The 13,552-nt window shown below is 32.4% G+C and overlaps 1 protein-coding gene across 1 annotated transcript; it reads left to right on the top strand.

Moving 5' to 3' along the window:
* Positions 1-167: 167 nt before the first annotated feature.
* Smp_196730 (hypothetical protein) lies at positions 168-13,280 on the top strand (the record flags this gene model as incomplete). The annotated part of the gene is made up of 5 exons (XM_018793296.1): positions 168-977; positions 6,439-6,801; positions 8,409-8,808; positions 11,055-11,222; positions 13,222-13,280. 5 exons carry the CDS (start codon positions 168-170, stop codon positions 13,278-13,280), a joined length of 1,800 nt encoding a protein of 599 aa, XP_018647823.1.
* Positions 13,281-13,552: the final 272 nt, after the last annotated feature.

The following is a 13,552-nucleotide window of genomic DNA, read 5'->3' on the forward strand; positions in this document are numbered from 1 at the left end:
CACAATCAATAACATATTATTATGAACAATTAAATAATATATATAATACATTATATACATTTATATATCCTTATATTAATCGAATTTCATTAAATAATAATAATAATAATAATAATGAAAATATAATTAATTTTAATCAATTATATTATAGTATATTTGATTTAGCTATGAAAACACCAACCTATATACCATTTTGTTTAAAACCATTACCCAATATATGGTTAGATATTGAATTATATTTAAATGATATAAAATATAGCTATAATACACATTTTAATAATAATAATAATGAAATGAATATAAATACAACGATACTACTTAAATCTTCTTTTTGTCATATCATACAAAATAAATTTAATTTAAATTTACATAATTTAAAACAACTTTTAACATATTTAAATAATACAGGAAAAATTTTAATTTTAGATTCATATATAACATTAAATAATAATAATAATAATAATGAAGATAATTCATTGAATGATCCAATTACATCATCATCATCTTTGATTAGACCTAATCCAAAATTCTATATTATAATTGATCCAAATTTATTTATTGAATCATTTAAATATTTATTAAATCCTAATTTATATTATATAATTGATTATATCAAAAATAAAAAAATTAATTTTTCTGAAAAATTTTATTTATCAAAAATATTTTTAAAAAATTTTATAAAGAATTTTAAAAAAATAAAAAAATCTGATTCAATCAATAGTTTAATAAATTATTGTAATGAATTAAAATATGGTACAGGTATATTAAGTGCATATTTATGGATAACATTAGTAGAATATAATAATTTATATATAATTAAAAATAATATTGAAATAGGTAAATCATATGTGGAAATATTATGGAGATGGTTAGAACTTGCATATCCAGTACCTGAACCAGATTTATTTAAAAATTTTGATACACAAATTAATGTATCATTAGATGAATTGAATTCTTCAATATGGAAATTCAAGTATGTAAGTGAATCTTTATCATTATCATTTGTTTATGTTATTATTCTACTATAATGATAATCATTTATGATAATAAACTATCCTATGTTTAGTATCTATGAAAATAATATCAAAATTCTTAGATAATGACAATAAATAGGAATAATATATTTCAAAGTTGAAATCATGAGTCGATTGAAGCTGGACCACCATCGAAAACCTGGAAGCACTGGACGGCCGTTTCGCCCTATTATGGGACTCCTCAGCAGTGCGCATCCACGATCCCGCACCCGCGAGATTCGAACCCAGGACCCACCAGTTTCGAGCCGAAGCCCTTAACCGATAGACCACTGAGCCGGCATCCAACGGTGTTAATGTCTAACTTCAACCAATCCACGATTTTGAGCGACCGTTCACCAATGTCATCAGTGAGTTGATATCTCACAACAGACCTGGATGAACTCCACTGGTCACTGCTTCCCACTAGAACTCCAGGATATGTACCTTGAAGTCAGTCACTAGTGAGCATATGATTATAATCAGAAAGGGTTTTGTGGAGATTTCAATATTTCAAAGTTGAAATCATGAGTCGATTGAAGCTGGACCACCATCGAAAACCTGGAAGCACTGGACTAAGTATATGTATTAGTGTGTAAGAGACTTGTGATGTGAAATGATAAGTGTGTTAAGATAACATATTGTATATATACCATAAGTGGTGACAGGAGAAATTTCATTCACTATATATTGACTCCTGTCGGTGAGTTTTGAGGAAAACATACAATTTTTAATATATGAGATGAATCATATATGTCATAGAATGTATAAAATGAAGATAAATAAACAAAATACAAGAATGAATTCAAAGAGGAAGAATGTAATTTGAAAAGGAATATTTGTGTTATTTTAATGTTCCAATTAATTGTTTAACAAATTCCGATAAGATAACTGATTAGAATCATTGATGAATGTAATTGTTGTCACTTAGATAATACGTGATAGATAAAACGGAAAGGAGTTCATGTTTTTACTTATTAATGATTAGCTGCCATTTCACAGCTAATTGTATCCCATCTCTCCTATTAATACTGCTTGGATTAGCCCATATGTATAGGGCTTTAGCTGTTTGTCTCTCCTTGTAAGAATTAAAAGCTTTTTGAAGGATTCTTGTGCCATTGAAATCAATTGTATGACCCGATTTCATCAAGAGTAATGCTATCGCTGACTTGTTCTCAAGGTTCTTTACATCACCTGAGGACTTAGGAAAGTGCTTTAAGCATTGTTTGTGTTCCTTCACCTTCACACTCAGTTGCCCTATCTTAAATAATGAATTCAAATTATTCTAAAATATTCAATTATTCAATATATGGGGGTTGTTTGTGGAGATTTTGTAAGTAACTTTTTATATATGGTAGAAATCATGAGTCAATTGAAGCTAGACCACCATGGAAAACCTGGAAGCACTGGACGGCCGTTTGGTCCTATTGTGGGACTCCTCAGCAGTGCATATCCACGATCCCGGTTCGCGAGATTCGAACCCAGAACCTATCAGTCTCGCGCACGAGCACTTAAACACTAGACCACTGAGCTGGCCGGCATCCAACGGTGTTAATGTCTTACTTCAACCAATCCACGAAGTTGAGTCGATATCTCCCAACAGACCTGGTTGAACTCTATTGGTTACTGCTTCTCACTAGAACTCCAGGAAATACCTCATGGAGCTAGTCACTAGTGAGCACATGATAAGGGAGTTGCTGAGGAGTCCCACAATAGAACGAAACGGCCGTCCAGTGCTTCCAGGTTTTCCATGGTGGTCTAGCTTCAATTGACTCATGATTTCAACTATATATTCAATATATTTTAGAAACATTTTTTAATAACTAAACTTTCCGAAAGTTTACAGTCAAATATTCTTATTGTTTTTGATCTGATATCAACATAAAACTATATAACACTTACGTAATTTGTAAATTCGTAAAAAAAATATGTAGCGATGGTGATAATTTTTTTTCAAAAATTTTATAATTCATTTAAAATTCAGTTACTAACATAAACACAGTTCCGAGTCTTTTCACATATTCAATATGTAAATGTAAAGTGAGTTCATTGTTTGTTTGTTTTTTTTTTGAATTTTAAAACATTGACTAAAATAATAAAAACTTATTAGTTGGCTTATAAGAAAACTGTATAAATCATTAATGTTATGATGTCAACAAATATTGTAAACATAGTCAGTTAGGAATCGGTAATTATTTACCTGGCTTAGGACGAGAGTTGTATTTATTTACATAATAGAAAGTAGGTATTCACAAAACAATGACAGACTCAGAATATATTTCTTTAAAGGATCATATTTTCGTATATAGTATAGAAAAATAGATAGAGCAATAATATTAACCTTTTAGTAGGTTCTACACAGATATTTTGTATATGCTAAATCAATCATGGATCAGAAAAGAAAATGATTATCAGAGTAGAGTAGTATATTTCTTCTGAGGACAGGATGGGATTAATTATCTAAATAAACATGTGTTTGAATAAGAATCTCATATACACTGCGAATTGCTATAAAAGGTGATGATAATTTATTCCACACTATTAAGAAGTATGGACCATCTAGTTCAATACTAACTTGAATTCAATAAATGTATACAATAAAAGAAAATAAATTAAGGTGTAACGCACAGTTGTTATGTTTGATAATGTTCTGTTTTGAAAAAGAACTTATTCTTGAATCCCATTAAGACTTATGTGATCGTGCAATTTATCATGAAAGCGATTCACTCACAATGTCATTAGGACTATTAACCTTCGATTCTGTCAATGACAGTGACTAATGACTAATACCTTAACACTTATAGGTTTACAAGCCCCTTCTAACCCAGTGACTAATCAAAAGGCGAAGTTATCCAGAGAATATCTTCTCTGCTTTATTCTATTCATTCATGACTCTAAGCTTATTTGATAACATAGATTAAATATCTGACGGTACAGGAATAAAAATAAGAAATTGTAATGTGTGTACAACTTAGTCGTAAGTGGTACAAAAACTGAGAAAAAAAGAAAATACTTAATCAATGAGAAACCTGGAACAGTAAGAGAAATAAGCGGTAGTTTCTGGATCAAACGAAAACTTCCAAGTAGAGCTATGTAAAAATACAATATTCCAAACTTCTAATGAATACACAGTAAAAATACGAAGAATAATTTCATGTTAGTTAACGCTAGAAGTTTAATCTTGTTCAGATCCTCTTTGATAATGACAAGTAAACTATTGATGATTTTTGCATACAAGAACAATTTCATGGTCGATGTGTTATGCTTTCATTAGTATCTTTTTAGAAAAGTTGAAGACAAGGCGTTTAAGAAATATAGTTAACAAATCAAATTTGTGAGGTCAATTAAATGGTAGTAATAATAATAATAGTAAAATTGTGATATATTCGTGAAATTCCATAGAGTAGAAATTCGAATCTCTGACGTTTCGCAACTAAGTGTAAGCCATTTCTTTATTGTAAATAAATAAATAACCGGATCAAATTAATACGAGTCTAAATAGAAACAAGGGAGAATATTTGGTTTAATGGAAATGAAAATAAATCTGATCATATAAATGTCTTGTCATTTTTGGTTAAGATGGTACTAAGCAGGCATCTTGAGTAATTATTCATCTTCTGACAGTTTCGTAGACAAAATTGATTACTACAAAGGCTGCAGCTCTCGATAACAGTAAAGAGTGAATACTCTTTATTTGATCTTCCATCAAACGACGGAACCATGGGCTTTGCTGAAGAACAATGCGCAGCAAATCATGGCTATGAGTCAATGATCATCAGTTTACGGTAAACAATCCATACACCATAAGCACATGAGCGGACGACCGCCATCTACAACCAATAGCTTGCCTAAATTATTCTATACAAGACATTTGGAGAAGCATACTTTCGTATTGATCAAGATGTATTACGCCGTTGAATACACCCTTTCATTCTGGATACATATTTTATATGAAAACCATTCACTCTGCAATTTCCATCCTAGATAATTAAATTACAGAAAGCTTGATTCCCGTAGACTGCCAATCGTCTGGCTAACTCTTATTCTGTTGGAAATCCAATTCCAACAAATATCTCTCGAAACTTATTTTTCGCCTCGCTGTTCGGTATAGACATGTGAAACGACAAGACTGCGGCAATAAATTTGAGACGTGCTGCTCCTTTAAATTTGATAGTTTGTATTCATTTGTAAGCTGGCTCCCGACTAGACGATGAGAACTATGTTTCGATGGGTTTAAGGGTAAGGGAGACAAGGGTACACAGAAATACAATGTCACACCCAGAAAAGTCAAATTTCCGGGGACAACCCATTCTGTATGAGACATCACTACGTGTGTTTGTGTATGTGTTGGTGGGTGTAATTAATGTGAAATTCATAATATGGGGTGAAACTGAAAGTTACGTATGTGTGTTAATTGTGTGAGGAATGAACACAACTAAGTGGCTATAAGGGATTGTGCACATTGTTGAATTTCATTGAAATCATCAACCGATCAATGTTAGAACAACTTTGAAAACCTCAAAGCACTGAACGACCGTTTCGTCTTGGTTTGGGATTCCTCGGTGGTGCTCATCCATGATCTCACACACCAGTTCCAAACACAGAACCTCTAGTCTGGCGCGAACGCTTAACCTCTAGACCACTGAGTTGACATCAAACGGCGTTAATATATAACTTCAACAAATCTAAGATATTGCGTGACCACCTTCCACTGTCTTCGGTGAGTGACTGACTCATATCCAACACGGTCGAACTCTACTGGTTGTCGGGATAAATGGTTCAGAGTGAATGAACTATCAAACCTCCTTCTCAATCGAGGGAAGAGAGATTTGGCACGATATGAATTGCTTCAGCTACTCACCTTTCTTTTTGATTTTGTGCTTAATTATATGACACGTACTACTGTTACTAATTTTATTTGCAAACATTCCAGTTTTACAAAAGCATTAATTCTTTTTGTATAACTTAAGTATTCCACTAGACGAATCAAGATTTTCACAAGAAAACGCTCCAATACTAAACACATCATTTCTAAGGACGCTAGTTGTTTTATGGAAAGCTTTAGTTCCAAATATTTCCAGGATGCGTTACAATTCTTCTGTCGTACAGTAGCGGTAGGCTAAAAGTGGCAATAATCCAAGATATTTCATCCGAATTGTTAGTTATAGACAGATTAATGCGCTTTAATACGTTTCGATAATAATATTAACAATATGTGTCCATACATTTTTGAGATATCAAACGGTTCTGAAATGAAGAAACGTCTTTTTCTCAAGCGTCAACTGTGAAATGATAGTTTCATTTTTTACTGAAGTACAACAGGTCTGTCAATATATTTCTTAAATATACGCAGCCTATCCTAATCGGCCAGACAGTGTTAATCTATGTGTATTTTTTCACTTCATTTTTACTTTGTATTTTTACTCAGTTTCCATCTCCCAGAGAAATAGCTTTATCGTGTGGAATTATATCTAGCACGGAGAGTCTATCTCAGTCACCAGATAACCAATCGGATACAGAGGATAGTACAAACTCAGATACGCGCCAGTCTCCAACTAATGACCAGATCCAGTCTTTACTGTGTCCAGAACGATTACCTGCTTTGTGCTTTCCCTGCCTTATCCCTACATCGTTTTGCAGCCCAACAGATGAAATGAGTAATGACCTTTGGAAAACAGCTTGTGAAACCGGACCAAGACCAATCATATTTGTGTATCGATTTTCTTATGGTTTACCTCAAGAACTATTTGATAAGGCTACAGTACGGTTGAATTGGCCCGAACTATTCAAAGTAAGCTCTCTTGTTATTTTTTAAAAACATTATTTCTCCGTACTTCTAATATGATAAGATACTGAAGGGAAATCGGAGTCCTCTCTGTGAATTGGAACTCAATCGGCATTCTGATCTCGCAATATCGTTATAGCCTAATCGATATCTTGATGTCAAAGGGTTAATTGTCACATTTTATTTGCTTCATACTCAACTGTTTGTCCTTGAGTATCGTTAATTAGCATTTTTTCTAACTCACGAGACTATTTTAACTAACCTGTACTTTTTACACTTTCTAATTAATAGCTGTGATGCACACTTACTTCATAAGTTGACCCATGATAAATTTTTTTTCAAGACTGGTCAATAAAATTTCACTGCTAAGTTTTCATTCGGCTGAAATTAAATTATTCAGACAACAGAGAAAGATCTGTTATATTATCGCATCCAGTAAGACGATTTTGTAGATGTTATAATTTCTCTTATTACGACCAAGCAACTCTTATTGCTTAGTATTCTTGGACACAACTTCACTCGACAAGTCTCCAAATCAGAACACTGTTGGACAGGAACGAAATTATATTCCAAATAACAAGGGTGGATGGCAGTAGGAATCGCAGTAAGAAAAACGTTAGTATATTTATAGTTTTTGAATGAGGAAATTCTAGAGTCTTCTCCAAGTATCCTCGGATTGGTTAGGAGATATCTAATCAGCGTGCCCCGACACAATCCTACACGGATCATGCTTTAATCCAATTTATAACCCGCTAACAGTAGACATGATCAATTTGAAGTTAGTTTTTATCAGGTGAGTATTTACTGAATACCAGGAAGCACCTAACTATAGTCATTTGTGTGCACTAGTGACGTCATACAGGTCCAACTTCATCACGCTTTTATTCCATTGTGTTGCATACTCATTATGCAATTGCCTTAACATTGGTTCTATCGATAATACACGAACTAATCAGCTGAGAACTTGTGCATTCAACGGTTTTTAAGATTAGTAACTCAATCACACGGGGTTAAGACAAGAGAGAAAAAAAATTTATTTTAAAAACTCAACAAAAAGCTGAATATGTTTAGTCTGTTAAGACGTTTGATGATTAAAATCAGGTTTGTACCTGGTGGTGACAGTCCAGATACTTAAACTGATCTGCATCTTAATGAAGAAACTTCATTTTACCAGTCGAGTTTTAGTAAAAACAAATATTCTTAGTCACTCTATTTTGATCGCACACCAAAAGTGTAATTGATAAACTTCATCTGTTATACTAACTACTTTAAATATATTTTCCTCAACAAGAAAATTAACTGTTTACTACTACTACTACTACTACTACTATTCATTTGATTCGATACTACCATGTGAAAAGACTTTTTCATAAATGTTATGAAAAGCACTGAAGGTTTTTTAAAAGCACATTGTCTGTATAATGAAGGAAAAGTCTCGCATTTCAATAGTCAGGATGAGCGATACTCGTAACTGGACAGGTACTGAATTTATTTATTGTATTAGGGATGACATATAACCTGTATAAGTTGTCTTTTTTGTAGTATTTCTACAATAATAAAGTTATTATAGCAATAATCATTGCTGAATTTTGATTTATATTCTTTTTTTAAAGTTTCGATATACAGCGCATTGGAAGACAGGAGTGCAAATGTTTAACAGTATAAATCGGATAGTACTCAGATTTCTACTGATAAAGTCAGACAATGAAGACAGTTTAATCAAGTTTGAATTTCGTGCTCTACCAGTAACAACCACAAATTCAGATGACAACGAAATAAGAATTGAAAATAACGATACAGCAGCTAATATAGATGAGGAAAACCATGAAAGGAGCACTTTAGATGAAAATACAACGTTTAATGCTGGTAAATCACTGAAAGAGAGCAATGATAAGCGTCAGAAACATAAACAGAAGCCTAAATGGCATAAATGGCCTGTCCCAGAGGAAAATCTTTGGAATCTTATGCTGCCTATATTAAAGGAATTCGATTCCATATTATTAGCTTACAAAGGTGAGGATTATATTTTGATCAGTGTGAAGATATTTATTGTTTTAAGCAAAGTCAATTTTCAAATTAGTTAAATAATTAAGTCGATTATTTACTGACAAAAATTAATAAACTTAGTTTTAATCGAAAAGGTTATCAACAATTAAATACATACAGACAGCTACATCGTAGATTATGTGTTCAAAGTTAATTATTGTCTCTTTTACGATACCATTGTGGTGTGGGTTACTTATATCCATATAAGCAGTCTATAACGATGGTCAGGCATAAAATGTATTTCAGTAGAAGATCGATAAGGAAAGAACGGAAACAGAACGCAGTTGGTATGAAAATGCATGAACAATTAAATCTGAGACAATGGACTGATATTTGCAAAAGGAACAGTCAACTCTGAGACGATGGATTATAATTTTGCAAATTAACTATTTTCTATATGGTTCTCGGATTTTAGTGAGATATTCTGTAATTTTGTACTCAAATACAAATCAAATCACAGAAAATTGTAGATCTATGGAACAAGATATATTACTTTTGAGTAATATTCCTAATGCTAAGTCTGTAACTTATCTAAACACAGTTAAGAGTACGTATCAGGTTTCTAACAATTATGTTTACTTTCAGTGAAAATTAATGTCAAATATATCAAGAAGATATTTTCCTAGGAGTTTCTTATCTTATTATCGTTCAATAACGACATAGGTAAACGACGATATTTTGTCAGCCTTTGTCGAAAATAATTTACTTGATAACCATAATATGAGGTTTTGTGGACAACAGAAAAAAACCATTTGAATAACAGAGTAACTAATATACCCATTGAAACTATTTAAAACTTTCACTAATCCCTGTTGCAAGTAAACAGTTTTCTTTAGTAAACTAGCCAAGAAGATTTAATTTGAATAACCTTATATTAATGTTTATATTGTGCGTGTGCGTGTGTGAATTCACTGATCAGTGGTAATTTAGAAAATAATGTTTTTAAAATGTTTACACTATCAACTATGACGATGATTTAACAAAAAAAAGATCAATTAATATAAATAAATAATATATTTGTAATATCCCAATGAGTAGAAAAATTAGATTCCCTGACGTTTCGTGACTCAGTGTAAGTCACTTCTTCAGAGGATACATTGAACCGGTATTCAACGGTGTCAAAGTCTAACTCCAACCAATCCACGAAATTGCGCTACCGTCCACTATTGTCTTCAGTGATTAGATACGCGCTGCTGAGGATCCCCATACTAGGACGAAACGTCTGTCCAGTGCTTTCGGGTTTTCCATAATGGTCTTGCTTTTATCAACTCATGATTTGAATCATTAAATTACTATAATCTCCACAAAACCCCCTTTCTGATAACATCCCATTAATCTTGCTAGTAGAGTAGAATAGGGATACAGGTGTGTTTTTAAAGAGGTTTCGGAGGAGAGGTAACAATCGGTGTTGCAAATAAACGGTGGTAGTTATTTCATTTCACGAATAGATCGCGGTAAACTATTTCAGAGTCTCGAAAATTTATTTGCGAAGCAATTCATATTGAGATAATGCTTGAAACGAAATGGTTTCAATTTTGATAAAGAGTTACAAATGCTGTAACTGGGTGTTTCTGTATGTTCGATTGTATCAGTGGGTTTTAAAGATAGTTCATCTAGTATTTTGAAGAAAAGATTTGATTTAGTTCCAGTCTTTGCTTTCATAAGGGGTCGAACTCAAACTCAGTGTATCTGGCTTTGTGGTTTCAGATATAGTCATTCTCAAGAATGTAAATTGTAAGTCGTCACTGAAAATATCCTAACTTAAGTTTATCCTTTATGTGAACAAAACTCAAAAGAAAGCTTCAGTATTCTGGGATTGGTCGGATACATGAGTTTTACATAAAAATAAGTGAGTTGATGTTATAGAGGTTACTCTGAATACATTCCAAAAGTCATTGGTTCTAAGAAGTTTGTGGTGACACCTATTCTGAGAAGAACATATGTGGGGATATCTGAGTAATAAGTTTATCGCTATGTTAAACCTAGACAATACTTTACCACTTACAGTGAAGTCGAATTCAAAAAAATGATCATCACAGAGAATCTATCCACATTTCGAAGACGTAAGCTCCCAATATCATTTCAAGCACCATAGAGAAACTTAGATGAGCTAGATAGTAATACAGATTTGCATATAGTTTGACTCATAACGAGATTATATATCTATTATTTTCATCATTCATCTCCTGATATGGTGTCGATAATATTCACAGGTCTATGCTGCAAGCGTGTTATGGAGTGTCCAAAATGTAATGAGTTAACTTTGGCAGGTGAATGGCTGACTCCAAGTGAAGTTCAAACAGTAAAATATCGTAAATGTCCAGCGTGTGCTCACAGGATACCCAGTTGTCTTATTGCACCACCAGAAACTGGATTCCAATGTGAGTTTTGTGATTTTATCTACACTTAATTACAACTTTATATGTTTTTAAGTCGTTAATCAGACTTCCTCTTTTCATTCATTTATTCTCAACATGAGCTAATACTATATTGACGTTAAATAAAGATATTATACTTAGTTGCTAAATACATAAGTCTTAAAATGGAACATAACTCTTGAACTGAGATTTACGTTTTTACATATTTTCATTCCAACTACGTAATAATACATCAGTCTACATTATTGTTTCCATCTCAATGTTCTTTTTGTTCACTACTCTAAGTGGTTAACACACTGACGAGTTTTCAGACGTTTTCCAAACCTTAGATCTGAAACTTTTTTCTGTGTAGTAATTAGTCAAAGTGATTTTGTTTATTGCAAACAATACTCATTAAATATCATATAAACACTAAAATGCTCATACAATCTTGAATCAAACTCACTTAATGTATGCTATTACTTGATTTAAGGCTAAACGTAATTTCGACAAAAATTATTAGACAGTGATTCGACCTTATTTCTTGTTTTATCAATAAAAATTCAGTGTACATAAACTTAAAGAGACTCATTATCTCTTCTATACATTTGAATCTCTAATCTTCAGAGTAGTTAATTATTTCTTCAATTATTTAGGAAGATTATTTTGACCTAACTAATTGTGGATACACCTAATTGCACGTACAATAAACTATATTTCCAGAGAGCGATTGTTATAATCCAAATGTTGTAACTGTGAAGATTTTACATAGTAGTAGAGTTTACTCGTACAAATAATATTTTTGACTTTTACTTTATGAGTTTGTGGACTTTGTTAAACGTTGTCCAGATCACGGACCAACGTAAATTAGGCAACCATCAAAAACCATGAAACGTAAGACAACTGTTTCGTCTTATTATGACAATCCTCAACAGTGTCCACACACGCCTTCATCGTGGATAGAACATACGAACTTCAGGTCTGATGCCGAACGGTTTCCACTGTTTTTATTCTAAAATCGACTGTTCATTGAAAAGTATGTTTTCAGAAAATTAAAAGTTTCAACAAACGAAAGGAAAAATGTTATGAATTAATATTTCTTGACTAAGTAAAGAAAATTGTCACATTGTTTTGCAAATTTAGCACAGTGGTTAACGTTTATGATTATAAAACAACCTTATCTTGGACTACTAAAATAGTACTCTGTATATTTGTATGAAATAAACAGGATCTTAAGCTTATTTTCAGATGTTTATAAAATCATTTGAGTTTAACAAGACAAAAAACAGAGATGCAAAAACTTGGCTTAGGAAATCTTTAAGAATAACCTTTTTGTCTGCTTAGCAACTCGTGTGAACGATTGATTAAAAGATAAATTGTCCCTTTTGGGTACATTACACATTTATCAGTTTATTAGCTATTTTAAAGCAGCTTACGTGACCCGCAAAATGCATTTTCTTCCTAAACACATTTAAGAGTTGTAGACCATCAACGTTGATGATCTATGTCGAATAATTGGGGACCTACTCGAGTTAGACGGGAACGGTGTAACGAACAAGCTAACTTCGAAGTCACACCTCGCGATCAGCACCTTACGTGGATTGCCCCATCGACGTATCAAAGGACCATGGATGCTCTGAAGATTGTACAACACAAAAGACGTTATAAAAGGAATATATTAGTTAAAGTAGACACAAGCGAAAGTAGAACCACTGTTGCATGGGCCAGTCCATGGCGTATGATTAACTGATGCGCGTTGATTGTCCTTGACCTTGATGGGGATTGATGGTCTGTTCGATATTTAGTGACCCAACTGCCGTATGATTTGGCTAGGGCTCAGTGACATTTCACTGGCCCTACAGAGTAACATGTTTCCTGTTCATGAAAAATAGAATACTAATCGATTACCAGGTCGACTATTAAACAACCCACCAATTAGAATGCTCACTTTCCGCATTCATTTTAAAGTATGAATTATAAAGAAAACCTCTTTCTTTCAACATTTCATTTCTACTATTTTCAGATAAACGTAAAATAAAATCAGAGAAGAAATCTAGAAAATGTAACAAATCACGTAAATAACATGGACAACCGTTTGTTGTTTATCTTTACTTTGAGTATCATAGGAAAATCTGACAATATAATGACAATATTTTTTTTGTTGCTTTGTACAGTGAAAATTATCGTGAATATCATTTACTTAAATAAAATTAAGTAGTATTGTTGTTTATGCGGTTGTGCTTATTGCTGGCAATTATAAAAATTGTAAACATAATGTTTTTTGTACAAATTTTCGCCAAGTTTTAAGAAAAGTTAGTATCAAACGAATTGACAGTTAGAAGAAATTCAACATT

Source organism: Schistosoma mansoni, chromosome 1 (genome assembly GCF_000237925.1).
Source record: "Schistosoma mansoni strain Puerto Rico chromosome 1, complete genome".
In the NCBI taxonomy this organism is placed as follows: Eukaryota; Metazoa; Platyhelminthes; class Trematoda; order Strigeidida; family Schistosomatidae; genus Schistosoma; species Schistosoma mansoni.